This window comes from Corticium candelabrum, chromosome 8 (genome assembly GCF_963422355.1).
Source record: "Corticium candelabrum chromosome 8, ooCorCand1.1, whole genome shotgun sequence".
Taxonomy (NCBI): domain Eukaryota; kingdom Metazoa; phylum Porifera; class Homoscleromorpha; order Homosclerophorida; family Plakinidae; genus Corticium; species Corticium candelabrum.
In genome coordinates, this window is record NC_085092.1 from 315,709 (window position 1) to 337,422 (window position 21,714).

A 21,714-nucleotide genomic window follows, 5' to 3' on the forward strand; every position below is an offset into this window, starting at 1 on the left:
AGATTGGACATGACCTGTAATGTCAGTGAGGTGGTACTTTGTGCCATCTTGTGCCTGCTTGCTTTAACATAGAAGTACCCAAAACTGAAAATTGCAAATAAGCATCCTATCTTTATCCCGGTGGGTTACTCTATTCTAAAAGAATGGCAAGATTTCAGCTATTGTTGCAGAGTCCTTTGTGGTTGATAGTATTGCTGTTTATCTTTATCCTTCTGATGGCCCTGAAAATCATTTGCCTGTCTGTGTCCAAGGAGATGGAAACTGCCAGTTTAGAGCTGCAAGTCTGCTTCTCACAGGTTGTCTGTCTGTCTCAATACATATATTTTTATTTAAATCAAACGTTTACATCATGAGCAACCTAACACAACAAGCAAGACCATTACAATCATGAAGCATACAAAATTACACTGCGCAAACTCTGTCTGTCTGTTTGTCTGTCAATACATATATTTCTTATACAAGGCATTATTACAGTCTACGCTAAAATCAGCAAGTTCTAAGAGAACTAACTCTCTGTCTGTCTGTCTGTCAATACATACATTTCTTATCCAAGACATTACAGGGTACAATATGCTAAAAATCAGCAAGTTCTAAGACAAATTGGACCCAAAAGCTCCCTAGCTAAGACTAAGAGTCAAACAGCTGAATAATAACCTAACAGACTTACTAATGGCACCAACTGAGTCAGCACTATACTGGACTCTGCTCATCTTCTGTAGTAACAGTAACACTCTTGCATTGCATTGCTTTATCACAATTGAGATCGAGTCGTCCAGTAATTTTTGAACTTGTCTGTCTCTGCACTCAGTTGTCTGCATGTCTGTCTGTCTGCCTTTCTCGGTTCTGTCTGTCAATGCATTTTCTATACATCAAAGTTACCACATCAATGCTAATACATGTGATAGAATGTAAAATATTTATGTGTACTGTCTGTCTGTCAGTTTGTTTGTTAGCTGTATTTTGCCTGTCTGTAAATACATATATTTTCTAAATCAACTATAGCACCATAGCAATTAGTGGTCATGGATTTAGTGTATGGGCAACCAGAGTAATGACCGGGCAACTAATATTTTTACATATGGTTGCCCGCGGACAACTTAGAGATGAGATGATTTGTCGTACACTGCCAGTCATCTAATAGGATGGTTGCACGTGTCTGTTTTTAGAAGCGTAGTGTACTGTATATCTGTTTATTCTGATCAGGTACACTAGGTGTTTAAGACATGTGGAAGACTGCAATTGGGAAGGTATTGTCGCTCTGATGACATCATCTTTTAGCAGACTACGTAACGTTATGAGTTGGTGTTATTTATTTGCCATTCATTGAAGAGGTTCTTGGAAATTTTAGGGTATGACATCAATTCACTATTGTGTGCACTATGCTGTACAACTGAGAAGTTATAAGCATTTGTGGGTTAACTCATCACTGACTTCTGTAGTTGCATCTGTTATGACACTTTTACTTACATGGGAATGGTTTCTGTAATGTGATATACACATACATTGATGCAATTGCTAAATGTAATATTGCCAATACTCTAAATTTTAAGTACCGTTGTAGTCAGAAACTGAGAGCAACCTAAGGCTATGAGAGGGGATGTACGCAGTTTGCTTTGTTTATCCATTTTCTTAACGTTTTATATGCCATTACAATTACAAGGTCCCTTTACAGCATACGGTTGTAATTACTTTGCAGGAGCTGAGGTGGTTACCCAGAACCAATGGCTAGGTGGAGATTCTGTATATGATTTTATTACTATTGGAGAGCTCGACATGATTGAATCATGTGATTTTTATCCATTGTCTAATTCATAAACGTAGATGCCAGGAAATGGCCTTTAGACAGTGAAAAGTGCAAACGTTTATCAGGAGAAAGCCATTCTGTGCAGTATCTGTCTGTTCATCATGTGGCATATGAGAGTTGATGTGTAGCTGATCCATCCTTTGTAGTGATTTTAAGAAATCAAATTCTCATCTCAGGTTATAGCTTGTAGTATTGGAATCTTCCAACGTTGCACAAGCTTCTATGCTCAACAAGGAAATCAAGTAGGATGCAGCTTGGTGAATCGTTATCATTTCTAAATGCCATTTACTTAAGTCTAATGAGGTAGAAGTACAGAAGTTTTGGGATTTCTTACTACATTGGGTTGACAAAGTCTTTTTTGGTATCACTTACAGCTTACCCTCTACATAAAATCAAGCAATGAATAGGAATGCATATCCAATATGCTACAGTACATGTATTCTAATAATTGGTAGTGGACACTCCTTTGGTTTGATTACAACAGCAGTCTGGCTTTTCATAGATGTCTTCACGTTTCAAATTGGTTCCAGTAGTAGTTTTTACCTCTCAACTTTCATTGAGTCTTCGATTTGTTCTTATGTGATGTATGTAGAGTTCTGTTGCTGAAGTTCTCTTTAAGCACTACTTGAAGGATTTCTATCAAATTGAAGTCAAAACTCTAAACCAGCCAAACTAATTACAGAACTCCATTATCCTCATCAAGACTATTATCCCACTTTTCCCCGATCATACTTTTGTGGTCGTGGGCCCAATGTACAATTATCGCGTGGTTTCCTCTGGCTAAATCACTTCTGAGGTGATTGGCTCCATGTCTGAGAGATGACGTGGCAAAATCTCCTGCTTTCGATGGCAACCATTTGCTCGTGATGCAGGTCTTGATGTTTAGGTTTCTGTGGTCTTCCTGTTTTAGTCTTGTTGGCCATTGTCCAGTTTTGTTCTAGTCTTGTTGGCCATTGTCCAGTTGCTTTGTAATTCTTTAGTATGCTTGCTACTGTGGACAATGACTGCAAGGGACATTGGGTTTCACTATGTTGACAATCTCTACTCACTCTTCAGTGGTGAGTGGTTTTGGTTATGCCACCATAGAAGCTGAGACTATATTTTAAAGCAGTCTTCTTGAACTTCAAAGAACACGTGGGTGATTCTAAGAAGACTTTTTTTATCAATTGTGCAATGAGACTTGTGGCTAAGGTAGAGTAGAAAAATATCTTGCAGAAACGTGTTTGTGTCTTGGTGACCTACTGTAGTTCTAAACTTGAAACTTTTAGGAACGGTTTATGAATCTATACAATTGTACTTGCAGAATTACAAGTAGGGAATGTCACTTGCACAGAAACTTTAGGAGTTATAGTGCACCATGCGGCTTGTTTTCTGCATGTAGTTATTACTGGTACAAATTAAAGAAGTCGCTTTACAGTAGTCAGTGTTGACCAGATAACAAGAGAACGCTTGAGTAGTCACTACTGTTTTCCATTGTCATCAGCGTTGACTGTAATGGATGACAATGATAATGACACAACAGCAAGGACAACCATGATGATGTGTTGTTAGCTGCTGTTGTGTCTGTTAGGTGTGGAAGACAATAGATGCACAGAGCTAGTAGAAGGTGGATTATGTTCACCATAGATTCTCACTGGGACTGACTTTATTAATTAAACTGACAAGATTCTCTGTGAAATAGTATGTTGACAGTGAGATGAGTGGTGGAATCAGGAGAGGCCCTTGATCTTATGTAGTACTGTACTGAGAACCACACATCAGTACAAGTTACAGTACGATAAATATGATACTACCATATCTTTCATAGCTGCACATTCAACTAATAGTAGTAATATGTGTTTATGAGAGTCTGGTGAATGAGGCTTTGAATTCTGACATCTTGTGGTCAATTAGATCTGAGTCTGTAGAGCACATCAATGTGGCTTGTGTATCAGATACTAGTACTGTTGAGGGGGAAGGACCAAACAATAAACGATACGCGATTGGGAATGCTGTTCCAGGCACAATGGTGATGTTAGCTGTTGTTGCAAGTGAAGATGGAGCTAGAGAGCAGTATGAAGTACTTTGATTGTTTGAAGGCTGGCACGTTTGAAAATAGATGTCTGAGTCCGTTGTCAGGTTGCACATAACGTTAACAGAGTCATTTTGCGTTGCTGGAGGAAAGAACCTGATGCCTCCTCTGTTGTTAGTCTTGATAGTCACTTCAAGAGTGCATTGGTTGCTGCTAACTTCTGATGATGTACACTGCCTTTCTTTCAATGATCCAGATGAGAACGTCAGAGCTGCAAACAGTGAATAAACAATACTAGAGATGAAATGGTACAACAACAACAACAACAACAACAACCAGCAAGGTAGTGTCAAGCAGGAAACGGCCACCAATTGGAGATTTCACTTTTTTATACAAAAGAGGTTTCCTCGGCTCTAGAGTCAATGTACAGTACATGCTGGATACCTGTCATAAGTAAGCAGGCAAATTTTAAATCAATTAATGAATTAAGTTAATCCAAAAACTACAATGATAGTTTATTAGCTGAGGCAAATGTCATTGCCCTGTGTTTTGACTGCAAGGCACATGATCTCCAAATTTAGAACTGACTTCAATAGCAAGTGTGGGAGTATTTGGTGTGTCAATTGCATTTCGAACTTCCAATCTGATCACTGAAGAGCGTCTAGATAGTTATAACCTGCCATATACCTAGCATTATTGTGTACTGCAAGGTACTGGTGGCAGACCAGTTTATTAGACGGAACACTAATACCAGGTATTATTTATTCTGAATAAATAGCATTATTGATGGATGCATGTATTTTGACTTTAACTGGCCACTTCTTCACAACCCATTAGAGGAACACTTCACCGATTGACGCACGCGCAATAGACACCCTATGTGTGCTTTTCGCCGTCGATTGAAGGTGAGTCAGTGATGCTAAAGCAAGTTTTACTTTCGCCTAACCAACATCAAAGTATATCTAGACAAAGCGGGAAAACGAAACCTACACTTATTGGACGTTATTTGGAAACCGCCTCGTACGTTTTTTTTTCTAACCTTAGCCTAGTGCTCCGCTATCAAGTTTTCTCTGAGATAGCGCCAAACTTCCCAACTGGACGTGTGACCAGAAACGTTTAGCGCCGAGGGCGGACTCAGAGATGCGTGGAGCGGTGAAGTGCTAGGTATACATATATCTAGACATACAAATATCTAGCTAGACATATGTTTCGCCACGCGCTATCATGGTTGCTCTACCACAAACTTAAAAAATGTTTGACTAAATATTCAAAATGGGTTGAGTTGTGTACTCCTACAGCCCCGTACCATCACAATTAATTAATTAAAAAGGAAACTCACTTGAGGAATTTTGCAATTTTAATTAATCTAGAACTTTAGTTTGATGCAATTTGCAATTGGATCATGCAAGCTACCTCACCTTTCCATCCAGTTTCTTCCTACAATAAACCTGGTTTGATCATGGTAATCACTAAACAGAAGCAAACACTACAAGTGAAAGAAAAAAGTGCCTACATACAATGACACGTGATGGCCACTTTGCATTCATGGCGTCTAGAGATTTCCAAGAGAAAAATGGAGGTAAGCGAGAGGCTTAATTTGGAAGGTCACGAAATGTGCATTCAAATTTGTGGCACTAGAGCGTTAAGTATACAGACTTGGACAAAATTATAGGGACACCTGGCATTTTTGTGTATAGTCTAACGTTGGCACTGAATTTTTCTCTAGCAAAACCAAATGTTTTCGAATTTCTTTTTTCATGGATTGCGCCATTGTTAGTATGTAACATAGCTTGAGTTCAAGACTGCAGCTTTACTTACTACCTACTGCGCATCTAGTTTGCTTTGAAGGAAGACGGCCATTCCTACTTTTCTTGTCTTTGTACACGTTCATCGCTCTTAGATGCTCATTCTTGACATACAATCTAAGAATGCTCTGTAGTAGAGAGTGAAAGCAATTTTGTGGGTCCTCTTATCAACATTATGAAAAAAGGCGAATCATCTGTTTTTGCACATTGATTTCGCGCATGTCATCACAATTTGAATTGTTTTGCCATTTTAATCAATAAACAAACTTCAACGTATTCAAAAATCATGCGACACTAATTAATTACAAAAAAATCCTGCTAAGACAAAAACTGAAAAAGTTATAGCAACAAAAGAACATTGACATGCCACTTCCGGTCCACGTTTTATGTAGCAAAATCTCAAACTGCTACCGCCAAAATGTCAGCTGCACTAAAACCGCTGCCCTTGAGACCGCCAAACTTAGGCAATAAGTTAGTCTGAACGTTCAGCTGCACGCAGTTGCAGAGTCTTGTTCCGTGCGATATTTCACGAGTTGCAGCGATGCCTCGAGGCAAACAGTTGAGTCCAAAAACGCGAGGGAAAATTGAAGCCCTTCACTCAGTTGGCCATTCTGTGCGTCAGATCACAGCTTTTGTCCGCCGCTCCAGGAATTCGGTTGATCAGTGCCTGCAACGGCTTTCCCATGGCAGCAGCGATTATGAAAAACGACCTGGACGTGGGAAGGCAACGACAATCTGGGAAGATCATCGACTGAAGAGAATGGCACTGCAGAACCGCAGAGCACCATCACGACTGCTCTCGTATCAGCTGGCTGATGAAACCAGCAAGCAGGTGTCAAGTAGAACAGTCCGTCGTCGTCTCAGTGAGACAGGAGTGAACGCTCGGAGGCCTAGAAAAAATCCACTGCTAACAGAAAACCATCGGCGTTTGCAACTGGGATGGGCAACCACTCACACACAATGGACTTTGGATGACTGGAAATCTGTTCTTTTTACAGATGAGTCAAAAGTCAGCATAGGAAACGATGGTGCTCTGTACGTTTGGCGTCGCAAAGGTGAGGAATTTCTCCCTGAATGTTGTGATCGTACGGTCCAGCACGCAGCTAGTGTGATGGTGTGGGGATCGATGTGTTGGCATGGTTTGGGGTCTCTGGTGAAACTGGAAGGTCGTTTGGACAGCACGCCGTACCAACAGGTTCTGGAGGAGCACATGCTTACAGACGCAGCGGCACTGATAGGAGACGACTTTGTCTTCCAGCAGGACAACGCGCCAATCCACACGTCTCGGTCAACAAGACAATGGCTACGCCAGCATGACGTCACACTGTTGGACTGTCCGCCAAAATCGCCTGATGCGAATCCAATCGAGAACTTGTGGCATGAACTCAAACTGCTGCCAACCGTCGCGAACCGAGAACTGCAGCTGAGCTCTGGAATGCTTTACAAGAGGCGTGGCAGCAGATTCCAGCCGCGCGTGTCCGGAACTTGGCAGAAAGTGTTTCGCGACGTTTGGACGCAATCAGGAGGGCGAGAGCGAGAGGCGGGAACACTCGGTACTGAGGAACTGGTGAAGGGCTTCAATGTTCCTTCGCGTTATTAAAACCGGCTTTTTTAAAAGCCACTAAACAAAATCAGAGAGAGCCTAACTTACGACGTTTACGCAGTCATGACGTCATACACTTTTAGGTCTCGTTTTCCGCAATGCGAAACGTAAAGAAAACAATTTAGGGTCTACAGTATTCTCAAGAAACCTAACAATCAACGCGGTAACTATTAAGTTCTTAACAATATTAATAGTTGATAAATTGTGACCTAATTATTGTGTTACTACATACCCACAGAGGGGTGTCCCTATAATTTTGTCCAAGTCTGATAGACGTGAGTGCATGGCGCGCTCGTGCCCATTGCCTCTTCCTGAAGGTCAGCGTTGCTGTCTAACACGGTTACATAATACACGGTACCGAACGTCTTGGTTTGCGTTGCGATTGAAATTGTGTGGTGGCAACTACGATGCTTCCTACTAGTAGTCTAGCTAGGCTACTGTCGAAGACCTAGCTGTCTCTGCAAACTAAGTTATTCAATATTGCAACAAATAAAGCGGAACCTTACCAGATCCTCTCTCACCATCAACAGGAAGACGGGCGCAATGCCTCGGTCTTACGGTAAAACTTACCTACTAGGTCAGTCATCGGACCATCAATTATTCAAACACTCAGGGCGTGGTCTGTATTCCACACTGGACAGTAACTGTTGTGTAACTAACCTTAGTTGACTTGTTTAATGACTGCGGTATTGTACCTTTACGGTGTTTTAGAATTTTACCTAGACGTCTAGAATGATTTTGATATAAAACATGGCGAGAACCATTATCCGTAATTACTTTAATTAATCAATTAGTAAGCTTCAATTAAGACTACACCAAATACTGGCCCTAATAAAATAAATACCAACACATTACCTACATGTACAGTAGACATCTACAGATCTTCCACTCACCCATAACATGAATATGATTGAATTTGGGACCATCGCCCGGCCTGTCTGGTAGAGTGATGTGATGGACACTCAAGCAGACGGCGAACACTCCAGCAAGACACGAGTAGAACACAAAGTAGAACAAACCTAAATATTCTGAAACGTACGTAAAATCAGCACGTTACTTATTCTTCTCGTGAGACTCTTGTGTAGTATAGCATTACGCCATTCTCTTCTTGTTCGCTGATCCTTCAATGAAATGCACAGTTCACGCAGTAGACGGGGAATGGCACGAATTCGGGTGGGAAGATTACTGAAAAATCCGTTGTTATTGTGACGGCCAGCATTCAAATTCAATAAAGAGTGAGCTGGAGTTGGCATTTCAATTAAGCGCCACCCATTCACTGACAGCCAGCTAACTGCGCATGTACGCAAATTATTTCAGTATTCACTTTGCGTGCAGCTACGTACATACAAGACAGTAGAGGAATAAAATATTGTCTAAGACCATGACTACAATTGCGCGTCAAAAAAGATACAAAAAAAGTTTTTGCATGTCAACTTTGCCTTTCCATTCATGAAAGCAACCCTAGAACCTATTAGATGTTCGACCACTGATGATCATACAAGAGAGATAGATATTTCAAAGAAACTAACCTTTTTTGCCATCTCTTTGATGAATGGCCGTCGAGGTTGAAGATCAATCCCCGGATACGCATCATACACCTGATGTAAACACAAGAAACTATGAGAACAATGACATTAAATATTGCAGACATGAACAACTCTTTAGAATTCCTGCAAATTAATTCCATATTCAACAGAGTTTTCAAACCTGGTTAGCATTACATATCATGTGTATGTCTTCACAACACTTGTTTTTCCTCAATTAATAAAGATTTAGGTAACTCAGTCAAATATGAATATTAAACCAAAACTACAACCATGTTATTGCTCTACAGTCACTATTATATATATATATATATATATATATATATATATATATATATATATATATATATGTATACACACACACACACACACACACACACACACACACACACACACACACACACACACACACACACACACACACACACACACACACACCGTACTACTGATGCTAACTGCCCTAAACAAAAAAGAAATCTTCAACACTTGTTGGCAACATTAAAATTCATAAAAAACAGGAATAAGTAAGACAGCAGGAAGATGTTCTAATAAAGAAGACTGAAGTGAAAATTTCTCAACCTCAATACTAAACGTTAGAAAGTTAACATACATTATAATGTTACTCATAGCTACCTGTTCACATAACTTGTTCATTGTCACTTCCTCAAGGTTTGCATCTTTGAGTAGACCCTCAATAACTTCTGACAGTTCCTCATCCTTCAAATCATATACAACACAGAAAAAGAGAGAGAGGGGGAGAGAGGGAGACAGAGAGATGATTGCTACTAAAACTTCAATGTAACTACGATGTATCTCACTGATGGTTCCACTTTCATCTTCTTTACAAGTGGCTCATCATCAGATTCATCATCAGTGTTATTGGCTGTCACAAATATTGTTAGTAACAGAAATCAACAAAAAACGGCAGCACCTGCAGCTTTAGTTTTCTTCTTTGATGCTGATTTGGAAGGTTTACGTGAACTCTCAGATTTTTTCTTCACACTGACGGGTTTCTTGGCAACTACCTTGCTTGGACTGCCAGATTTCTTTCTTGGACTGCCAGATTTCTTGCTTTCCTACTTTCAAGAATGATAAGCAATAATAAACCACTCACAAGTTTAGCAAAAAACTACAAACCTTTGGCTGTTGTCGTGATGTGCTTACTTCATCCTCATCGTCATCTTCACTATCACTCTCCTTTACTACATTGTCACCCTGTTTTGCAGTCTTCTTTGTACGTTTTCGTTTTTCGCCCTTCACCACATCAACTAATGATTCAAACTAACACTATCACTTCAGTGTAACGTTTACTTTTGCACTGCTGTTTTTGCTTGTCTTGGCCTGCCCTAATCACAAGTTAAGACAACTTCACTGTACGTGACATTTACAAATAAATATTAAGATGTGAGTTTAAAAAGTGCTTTCTACAGTTCAGGTAAGGAACATGTAAACTCTGAGAGTTAATTAACATAAATTGCACTGTAAAGCACGTGACTGCTAACCATACCATCATTACCTGTATCTAGTCACATTGACTTCTTACAACTATGGCATTTATTGCTGTCATTGTTCTCTGATCTCATTACAGGACTGTACTTACAGTAATTAAATGATACAAATGTACCTACAGTAATTAAAATGATACAACAAATGTCTACAACCGTATAACACAAAGAGATCATGCATATTAGCGTACTCCTGAAGAATATACTTGTAAGATGTTATAAATACCCATAATCTAAAAGTAAAGTGAATGAGGCATCTCGAATTCACCCCAACTTTGCACACAAACGCATGGCAATGCAGTGTCCCACAGCGTCTTCTCACCTCTTATTTTGTGCATGTCCATCACTTCAATCTCATTTAAGTACAACAGACATAGTTTTGAGGTGTCAACCATTATGCATTACTGCAGTCTCAGAGGCCAAAGATGGATCAATGCACAACTGTTTGCAAGTTGACCAGTTATCAAATGTTAGGAACAGGCAAGAGAGAAGTGTTAAGTTAGTGATGTCTTTCTGTACTACTTCATACTTCACACTTGATGTCAAGTTTTAGATCAACTGGACTCAGAATGTCCATTGAGCCAGAACAATGAATGATTACGCTGACAGCCACCTCAAGTGATGGACAGCTACCTCATCATGGCTTCATAGTTTGGCCATAAACTGTAGGGTTCCTACCACTGCAATACAGTTATACTTCTTGTAACCACTGCTGGACTGACCTAATCCTAGTTTGCACAAAAAGAAAAGCGTATGAGCAACAGTGGCAAAACGAATTATGTTGCAAACTTCCAAATGCATGCAGATGTTTAATTAAGTGACATGTAAACGGACAATGATGTAGCTGGAAAGACAACCACGTCAAACATGCCAGGTTTCAAACATTCTAAGACTTCAAGAACAAGAAATTCCAACACAGTAAGACTACTCTGTAAACCACATACATGTATAACAAAAGCACAAACAACCAGATTACACACATTTGTTATTGACCTCATATATCTAAATGTTAAAGTAAAAACATTGAAAGAAAAAGGCACAGTATTAGTAACTTACCAGATTTCGTCCTCTTCTTTACTAATGAGCGGCCAATAGCTCCCTAGCAAAAACAAATTTATCAACAATAAAATGAAATTACCTCAATACCTTCACCTCCTTTGACGGCTTTAACAAAAAGTCAAGTATTTTTTCTACCAACTCTTCCTGCAATGCAATTCAAACAGTACAATGACAAGCATCTGTCTTTAGATGGTGCTAGTACCAACTCGGCCAAACAGATAAATACGTGAAACTCACACTACAACAGCAGTCAGAATTACAGTCAGTTAACACAAAAATAATGAGCACAATACTTCCAATATCATCATCAGTATAAAAAATTTATAAAAAATTTATATCACTACCATCCAGGCAACTCTACACTGTAATATTACTGCAGTAGTCTGTAAGCCAGCAATGCATTTGTAACAATGGTACTAAAATTGCATGGGAAAGCAACAGCTGCAACGTGTAAAATAAATTCTGATCTATTCCACTACTCTAACATCAATTCTGTAACAAAAACAACAAAGATCTATTACAAATTTGTTAGAGACTATGCTTGTTTTGCACTACGAGCTTGTTGACTTGACGAACACTCACAAGCGTTATCTCCAATCATCACGACCATTTCAAGTTCCATATCATGTATTTACAGTTGAGCTGAGCTTCATCTATGTTAACTTTATTGGTTCACTTTCCACAAAATGAGTGATAAAATCATATTCCATATTAGCAAACAAACTTGGTCGCATCATGCTGAGCAAGCAGTAGAAGTAGTTGTTACTAAGAAACTTTAGTTGTGTGAGTTGCTCGGGTAAACTGTAGATAACCTGCACTGGTGAGTATTCAAATGACTGTGACAGGAGTCTATAGAACAATACACAAAGTTTAACATGCAAAGCAAATTTGCAAGTGATCGAGACAATCCAGCTGTTGCGATCCCTCTGGACAGTAACACGTACAATAAAATGTCAAAGCACGCAGTACTGCACGTATTTGCCAGCTTCAAAAAAGAAATAATCTTACAAGGCAGTCATAGGTTCCACGAAACCCTCAAGTCAAAAACAAGAGTATGAATATTTATACACCTAAGTAAAGTTTCTACAAATTATTGATTAATTACTAAAACTCTACTACTATGAATGCTTATGCTACAGTAAATGACCTTTGATCCACTACTTGGCACACACAAGACTTTGCAAATCTCTTTCAAGCCGCTGACTGGAAGTCTAGAAAGTACAGTAGTCATACGCATGTGGTAGTTATCTAGTAACACGCCATATTTCAACTCACTTTTTCAGAGCTACTACTCTTCTGTCATACTCTGTAGTTCCCTTTGCAAACCCATAGCCATCAAATGCACGAATATTTCGTTTCACTTGAAGAGTCTACATAAACCAGTCGTATAACGTCGAGCAACCAATATCAATCACAAACTCACAGCTCCTGGACGACCATACAAGATGCGATGAAGAGGCTTCAAGTTGTCAGACTTGATTCTTTCAATACACTGTGCAACTTCACAAAGAAATAGTTTATATAAACATATTGATGACTGTCAAAGCAGATCTCCAGCTCACTAACAACATTATGTACACTGAAATTACATTTACAAGTTGGTAACCAATTGTCACACTATATTTGTTTGCTATAACTTTCATTTTGCCTGTCACTCGTGTAATCAATTTAAAACTATCAAACCAAACTACCATGCCAATAGAAAGCATACGTACTCATCACATGCAAATGTATTTGTGAACAAAGAGTAGCTAGTCAACAACACAATAGAGACTAAGAAAGCAAAACAAGCAATGATTGCTTTTCCCTACTGTCTGCCATCAGAACCCAGCTATTTTATGCAAAACTAAATTCAAATACTACAACAAAAAGATTGAAAACAACTTGAAAGAATGGGCATCAGTGATTTAATGACTGTTCACTTTCACAAGTCACTATGAGCACTTTGCACTAAACTTTATAAGTTGTGCTTCATTTGTAGACTCGTACTCAGTCTTCTTCTCGCGCCGATATATTCACATGCTTGACCACATGCTGGTGTTACACCCTCGCGAGAAAACGACTGGCTTTATGAAGCCCTGCACAACACTGACGGTTAGCCATAATTTCTTAATATCAATTCTTAATATCAATTAATTAACTGGTTCATGTTAATAAGCCCCTCCTCAGTTTCTTAGGAGAGCCCCTGTACATGAATATAAAAGTCGGCCAAAAATGTTACATATACCATGTATCTGCATGTACAACTTAGCATGCACAACTGCCGGGTATGCACTGTGTTGCATAATTATGTCCACCACTTGCTGTGCTTGTCACTACTCTAGACAGCAGCTGTTCTGTCAATTCCAAATGTCTGTGCAAACAGCATTGAATCCTAAAACTTGTTATGATGCAGCCTCAAAAGATAAAGTAGAACCACATTTAGGATGAAACACATTTTCACCTTAAAACAAACTCCCCCTTAAGCGTCAATAATGTACTGTTGACCATTTGCCTTCCTCAACCTCCTACAAACAGAGTTATCTAGATACCTCACACATCTCGGATGCGCGAGTCCTTAGTGGAAACAGTTGCCTACTTGAATTGGTTTAGTCTATAAACTCGTTAAAGCTAAACTAGTTTAACATTGAGCTAGTGGAAACACGGCCTAAGTCATCAACCTACAACCACTTCTAAAGTTTGACTCTGTCTTGAATGTACACTGCATACTACCTTCATGCCATTATCTTACTTAGGTACAGTAGTGAAGAAAACCAGAGAAGATAGTGAGTTGATCACTTTATTCAACAGTAGGCAGAACAACACACAGCATACATGTAGTCACGTAGTCAGCTGGAACATGACAAACTGGCTGTTCTCAACTCATAAGAATCCTCACACAAAGAAGTACAGAGCACAAATTCAAAACAATATTTTAACATTGTAGATACACCCTTATCTATATATTATAATATACCCTTAGATAGCCTTATCGATACCCTTAAATAAACAAACCTTGCCATTTCACATAGCAGTGCACTGACAGTGTTTACAGTAAGACTTACTCTTATCAATCTCTCCTAATGGTAATCCAGTACCCTAATGCACAACAACAAGACAACACTAATCTACCAATAATCAGCATTCAACAAAAAGCTTACAAACTGTTGCACAGGCAGCTTCTTCCCCGTGTTGTGAGGTGCTTCCTCCAGTTGTAGTCGTTCTATACTTTTCCTACTCCTCTGGCCCGTCAAAATTACTGGCTGCTCTAACAAAGCTAATCAGCACAATACTCTTATAATCAGCATGAACATGACACGTTTCCTAGTTCTACGATACAATTATAAGTGCAGTTCAGAGTGTTATTTTGGTATCTACCAAGCAGCCTCACCCACTATATCACACCTTAGCAGACCTCATCCAAATCAGTATTTTAACTACTGCTTATTGCTTCTTTGTGTTTTGATGTTATTTGCCTGTATTTCATTGACAAATAGTTCTGCATTGCAACTAATGATAGTAACATCATTGTAAAATTCCATTCTAATTTTCATGATCAGAAACAGAATGTCAACCACATTTGCTGCTTATCACAAAAACGAGTTGTGTGTTAGGTGATTTATGATTCAGTCCTTTAACATTAACCACTTGTTTAATAAACTACGTACACCTTAAGTAAAGAACATATGATTTCAGCACTAGCATTTTACTTGTATGAATTTAGATGAACATTAGAATTTCACTTTGGTCCAAAATACAAGACTTAGAAATTTACTTCAGCATCAGTTTGGTCATGCATGCCACATACAGTAACTTGTGCCATTAATGGGTAGACTTTTACTACTGCAACAACTACATACATACAGTTGATCCTTCAGCACATATCATCAACATCTGGCACCTCTTCCAAACAATACCAAGATGCTGGGCTCACAATGTGCGCCTAGTTATTCATCTACAAAAATGCCCATGACCAATAGCAAACTGTTGAAACATTAGTGTTACAGCTAGTAGTGATGACAGAATTTCATACACACCAACAGCACACCTTTGTTACCCCAATTCCTAATACTAATCGTGTAGATCCCTTCAAAATACACAATAGTTTGTTGTTATGTACCTTGCCTTGCCAGTCTACACCTTGAGTGTTTATACTGTCACCCACACTAGACTATACTCTCTCTCTCCACCTTCCTAGGTATGACTTAAATTCATCCATTTATATAGACTCGTACCCAGTCCTCCTCCTTGTGCAAATTCCACGTGTTTTGGCACGTGTAGAACTTCTCCTGGCAAGTGGAACAAAAAGCACGTGCCAAACACGTGGAGCACGCTTGAGGAGGACTGGGTACGAGTCTACCATTCATAGTGTACCAGACTAACCTACCTCATGCTTGCCGTTACCAAAGCTTATGACCCATTGTATTTGAAAAGTAAAACAATATTGCCAACAATCTCGTACATATGACCAGCATGGTAGTGTTTCAACAGTGCTATTTTGATGGCATGCATGTGAACACAACATGAGGTGGAAGGCAATGGCAGCTACATGCAGACCAAGTGGGGGTTAACATGCATTCATGTGTTGATTTTGTGTGCACACGTACCCAACTTAACCATGCTTCCTTGCAGAGATTCTAAACCAAAAATCAGCTAAAAACTTTGAGGGTAGAATAGCAAGAGACCCAATCTGTTTTTAAGATTACAGCTTTCATCTTTCACAACATACTGATCAGATGTGTCAATTTTCCATCCTTTCACAATAGCAAGACATAGATATCAGGCTGTTTGGTACTGTTTGGTGTGGTGTGGTGTGTGTGTGTGTGTGTGTGTGTGTGTGTGGTGTGTGTGTGTGTGTGTGTGTGTGTGTGTGTGTGTGTGTGTGTGTGTGTATGTGTGTGTGAATTAATGACGCAGCTCTTGTGTATCAGTAAACCAAAGTCTAACATCATTATCATTGCAATTGCAAACAAACCCAAATTCTCCTCTACTCCGCTATTTTCATCATCGTCCGTTGCCTGTTCATCCTCATGCTGTTCGTCATCTTCAATCTGCAACAACGTCACTCTATAGCTAGATACCTAATTTCCCGCCTCTCATAATCACACGAGAAGCATAGATAGCAAGGTCAACGAGCCATGAATCGGACCTGGTTCTCTTCATCATCTGCAATCACAACATCGTCCATTCTCTCCCTGCAGTTGAAACAACGAGACGAAAATAATGAGCAACAGGTTTGCTACAATTCAAAGCGCATGCGCAGATACAAGTATCCCTAGCATCTCATTTGCGAAGTTAGGGCCATGCCTCTCACTTGTCGCTTCTATCAGCAAAAGTATCCCGAAGTTGACGATGTCGTTATGGTGAACGTGCGTTCCATTGCTGATATGGGTGCTTACGTCAGCTTGTTGGAGTACAACGACATAGAAGGAATGATACTTCTCAGTGAATTGAGCAGGAGGCGAATACGTTCAATAAATAAGTTGATACGAGTTGGAAGGAACGAGTGCGTTGTTGTGATTAGAGTTGACAAAGAGAAAGGTGCTGCTCGCTACTGCAGTCTGTAGCAATCCACATCCGGGCTCTATTGCCATTGATTGTTGCAGGATACATTGACTTGTCTAAGCGGAGAGTGTCTGCTGATGAGGTGGCAAAATGTGAGGATAAGTATAACAAGGCGAAAACGGTAAGAATGGTATAGCAATAGCATCATATTGTAACTGGACTGACAGCTGAGGAGTTAGCAATTAAAGGGTTAGAGTTAAAAATCAATATTAATTAATTAACTAGTTTTACGGTATTTGTAGGCGCGTCGCGTTGGTGAGTAACACGTCCAACGGAGTTTTCTGACCGTCTACTGAAACGCACAATACGTATTTGTTGAAACCCTAGCTGTCATGGAAGTAAACATGCAAAACTTCCTAGTAGTTTAGAGTACATATATAGGCCTGGTATAGGTAGTCGTCGTTTTGCAATCATGCTATTTACTGACATAGAAATTGATATCAGCAAACGTTGACTATCAACAGTGTTAGATGCAGCACAGTGTATTAAAGGATTGATGGTAGTGTGGGACGTGTGAATAGTTGACTGTATGTTGCATTTAGCTAATAAAAGTGTTTCTTGGTTGTCAAGTAACCCTATCTACAATACAAAAGGATGGGGCGACGGAACTTTATGAGGCTTTTTCTTTGCCGTTTGGTCACTTGCACAAATCTTTCCTATACTGATCTGTAGTCGGACACGGAAACGATTTTTTAAAGTAGGTCTTATAATGACACGTGGTCGTAGAGAGGAGAAATTTGAGGTTCGTGTGTACAGATATATATGTATATATATATATATATATATATATATATATGTGTGTGTGTGTGTGTGTGTGTGTGTGTGTGTGTGTGTGTGTGTGTGTGTGTGTGTGTGTGTATATATACCGAGAGCTCGATGGATTGCCATATAGGACCACACCCCTTTCTGTTGTGTGACCCGGATTAGAAGCCTTGCTACGCTTGGCAATTAATTAATCACTTGGGCTTGTTCTTAATATTAAGTTTTTGGACAAGTCTTTACTATACTAGAACCAAATGTTACTTATCTCCATCAACCCTATCAGTGACTGTGGGCTTGATATCAAGTAACCTGCAATAACAATTAAATAGATGCATATGCAGATAATTGGTTATTAGTTTCTGGTTTGAAGATCTTCAAAATTGATTATTGCACACACACACACACACGCACACACACACACACACACACACACACACACCTTCTAATGCTACTCAATTACGCACTACAAACTAACGTCAATTGTTTACAGAAGAATTGGAAGCGAAGAAAGATAGTGAAGGCCCAGATGTCCAGTCCGTATGCTTACTCTGACGAACAACGGGTGCCCACTGATGGACTGATGAAAACAAGATGATCAGTAGATGTTGAAATTTACGGGTTTTAACATGCACACACACACACACACACACACACACACACACACACACCTTATAGAGAAGATTACAGACTGTTCCAAATGACACCCTTTTGTTAATCACAAATTGGCACATATTCAGATATCTGCATGTAGATCTTGCCGACACCTTTTAGGTCAATCAAATATTACGACATGTGGCATCAACTCTAACGTATGAGAATGAGCAATTGGAAGAACTCTACACCAAGACAGCGTGGAAGTTTGAGGAAAAGACCGGCATAGCAGGCAGCAGCTACGAAGTATTTAAGAAGGCAGTAGGGTAAGTTAACGGGTTTGTGGCATCACCACTCACAACCATAACTTCTAATGTGTTGTAGTGATGTTACAATTTTGGATGGTTTGGGATTGACAGATGAAGAGAAAGAGCTGCTGGTCACAAATATCAAACGACGGTTAACTCCACAAGCAGTCAAAATAAGAGCAGGTAATTTGTAGAACACACACACACACACACACACACACACACACACACACACACACACACACACACACATTCATATTACACACACACACACACACACACACACACACACACACACACACACACATTCATATTACACACACACACACACACACACACACACACACACACACACACACACACACACACACACACACACACACACACACACACACACACACACACACACACACATTCATATTACACCAACACATCACACCATTGTCTGTGTTTTTTGATTTATTGAATGATTATGATTTGTTTATTTGCATTTAGACATTGAAGTTGCATGTTATGGTTACGAGGGTGTTGATGCAGTGAAAGCATCCTTGAGGGAAGGTTTGAATCAATCAAAGGAAAGTCTGCCTCTACGAGTAAATGCTCTCAATAAGTCATATACGTAATCAAATGTGATTAATTGGTCTGTTTATTTGTAGATTAATTTGATTGCCCCTCCAGTATATGTAGTAACAACTAACACTTTTGACAGAACAGAAGGAGTAGCTGCAGTCAACTCAGCCATACAAGCCATTAGGAACAAGATTGAAGACTATGAGGGAGGGTATTACAACACAAAACTTGAGGTAAACAATTGTAGTAGTACAGTACGTCATGCCACTGTGTGACCACAAATCCTGACAGGCAAAAATTGTGACTGATGAAGATGATCTGGATCTTCAGAAACAGATGGAAGATAGAGAACGAGAAGTGACACAGATAGATGGAGATAATCCAGAGGGTGAAGATGAGGACACTGGAATGGTAGTAGACGAAGATGAACCATAAACTTCATAACATGCTTATAAAATGAGAAAATCTAAATGATGGCTTATTAGGTCCAGCTAGACTTTATCTGTAACAAGTCTTCGTTTCCCTTTGCACTTCTGTTCAGGTAGTGTGGCATCTCTGCTGTCCTTTTTCGTCGACTTTTTGCCAGTTGATGCCTCACCCTGTACTTCACCCGATTCCTTATCTGGTAAATTCATTTTTTGCAGCTCTATCGAACATAAAGAAGCACTGACGTTCAACAGGGTATTTATTCCACTTATGCAATAGCACCCACTCTGCATACATGGCAACATGATTTAGTAATGTCTGTGTACTTACTATCTGTTTACCATTCTGTCTTTTCGTCAACATCTATAAGTACATGTACTTGGCATCACAGAAACGATACATAACACATGCTGGTCAAAGGAGTACTTACTTATTGTACAAGTACAAGAGCAAGTCATTGGGGTTTTCATGTGTTTGTCTGAGACAGTGTATTAGAAATGGCTTTTGTGGTTAACCTAAGTTCACTGGATGTTCCATGGCACCATTGTAAGGCCCAACTCCTCACCCATGCATGCATCCTTTGTTGTTCACAGACAGTACATGTACATCTTCAAATTTGCCTTGGAGAGAATTAGGAAATGGCAAATGAACAAGACTGTGAAAGCAATCATGTCTAGATACGTAGTGTTTACAGTTTCAAAGTGCTGTATACACTGCTGGTATGTAAAACCAGAATTGGTTTCCATAATTATCAAACTTTTCACTGTCTATTAGTTGGCTGCATACATGCTGCAGCAAACATGCAGGAAGTTGCTACAATTGGGCTCTTCACTATAGCAATAAACTAGAAACGTTGATTACATCATACATGTACACTAAATTAAAGAACAACACGAACTCTACTGTGCAGACTACACGTTCCACTCTTACCTTCTACTTTTATCTTCAGCAACTGAGCAGCAATAAATGGCCCACAGCTACTGTCCAGTGGTGCATATGAAGCCATTACACAGTCGGTATCTCGAAGTTGTTCCCTTGTTGTATGATGACAAATGGTGAACATGCGAGCTGAACTGTATTTGGCATCACCATGTACTACAAAATTGTCAAATATGATATCCACCAATTTCGGAATAGAATCAGCTTCACAATCGGCGTCACTGCTAATTGCTGCTTTCTTGTCTTGAAGGAATGCAGGGCTAAAAATCCACACAAAGCAGATTGATTCTCTGATATACTTCCTTATCTTGTCTGGCACAGGGCTGCTATCCCAGTCAGGATCAGTTGAACATTGCAAACTAAATGTATCAACAGTTCGAATTTTTAATTTTAATTTCTCGGCCTCCTCTATAAACGGTGATGTGAAGTCGTTGCTGTCTTTCTTCGCATATGCCACAAACACAGTCCCTGCACAGACATATAGGGCTTGATTAGCAGCCACAAAAACAGCAGATGATGCAAGTAAAGCTATGATTAATATAGTAAAACTGTCAGTTGTAATTTCCGTTTATAAAAAAGGGAATGTATACCGTTCCCATGCATGCATTAATTAAGCAGTTGAACTTCTGCTCTAGCAAGAAGTCAACGCAATGAACTCTTACCACGTACTAAACTAGAGAATACAAGTGATCAAGATATAGAAATAAGCCACACTCATGCAGCTAGGCAGCAGCAGTACATGTACAGTACAGTACAATCTAACTGCATCACGATCATCAGAACAATCCAGATTTACACATCCAAACATGCATGTAACTAAAATTTTAGTTAATTAATTAATTTTTGTAGAGTCACAATTCCATGCAGCGTCTTGTCGTTGTGTACACTTTCTTTCCTCATTACAGAAACCATTTTTCACTCGATAAGACCCCGAGTATAATGTCTCTACCTACCCAATCATGCAGTAACACTTCGAACAAACTAATGTCACTATGCTAACGGGAATCATGTACGCGAATTACGGCCAGTGGTTAAACATTCGGCTACAAATCCTGATAGTTACCTGCACAACTTCCAGACATCCTCGTTCAGATACCTAGGGCTACCTTATATAGCGGAATTGCCTCGAAGTACATACACTAGAGAGTGCTCTCGCTACTAGCCTCGCGTAGCCATACCTCATTTTAACCCTCAAATTTAGAGGTGTAGCAAACAAATGCTATTCTCTCAACTGAATGCACAT

At 39.5% G+C, this 21,714-nt stretch overlaps 3 protein-coding genes across 4 annotated transcripts; 1 reads left to right on the forward strand and 2 right to left on the reverse strand.

The window, feature by feature from the left end:
- Positions 1-3,450: 3,450 nt before the first annotated feature.
- LOC134183060 (protein DEK-like) lies at positions 3,451-16,575 on the reverse strand. Its single transcript, XM_062650505.1, has 18 exons — positions 16,460-16,575; positions 16,286-16,361; positions 14,472-14,587; positions 14,376-14,409; positions 12,755-12,831; positions 12,607-12,701; positions 12,479-12,542; positions 11,425-11,475; positions 11,329-11,371; positions 10,079-10,113; positions 9,905-10,021; positions 9,699-9,843; positions 9,586-9,650; positions 9,401-9,484; positions 8,753-8,821; positions 8,320-8,691; positions 8,117-8,251; positions 3,451-4,086 (listed from the first exon to the last, which is right to left on the reverse strand). The coding sequence occupies exons 1-16, from the start codon at positions 16,496-16,498 to the stop codon at positions 8,671-8,673; spliced, it is 1,131 nt and encodes a 376-aa protein (XP_062506489.1). The 5' UTR covers positions 16,499-16,575; the 3' UTR covers positions 3,451-4,086; positions 8,117-8,251; positions 8,320-8,670.
- Positions 16,574-19,636, forward strand: LOC134183061 (eukaryotic translation initiation factor 2 subunit 1-like). Its single transcript, XM_062650506.1, has 7 exons — positions 16,574-16,851; positions 16,917-16,996; positions 18,409-18,554; positions 18,613-18,719; positions 19,032-19,129; positions 19,193-19,339; positions 19,398-19,636. Exons 1-7 carry the CDS (start codon positions 16,614-16,616, stop codon positions 19,539-19,541), a joined length of 960 nt encoding a protein of 319 aa, XP_062506490.1. The 5' UTR covers positions 16,574-16,613; the 3' UTR covers positions 19,542-19,636.
- On the reverse strand, positions 19,581-21,607 carry LOC134183062 (uncharacterized). 2 transcript variants are annotated; one of them, XM_062650507.1, is made up of 3 exons: positions 21,535-21,607; positions 20,463-20,939; positions 19,581-19,752 (listed from the first exon to the last, which is right to left on the reverse strand). In XM_062650507.1, the coding sequence occupies exons 1-3, from the start codon at positions 21,551-21,553 to the stop codon at positions 19,598-19,600; spliced, it is 651 nt and encodes a 216-aa protein (XP_062506491.1). In that variant the 5' UTR covers positions 21,554-21,607; the 3' UTR covers positions 19,581-19,597. The 2 variants fall into 2 exon arrangements, with proteins under 2 accessions (XP_062506491.1, XP_062506492.1); XM_062650508.1 differs by having other exon boundaries at positions 19,581-19,895.
- Between the last annotated feature and the right edge of the window lie 107 nt (positions 21,608-21,714).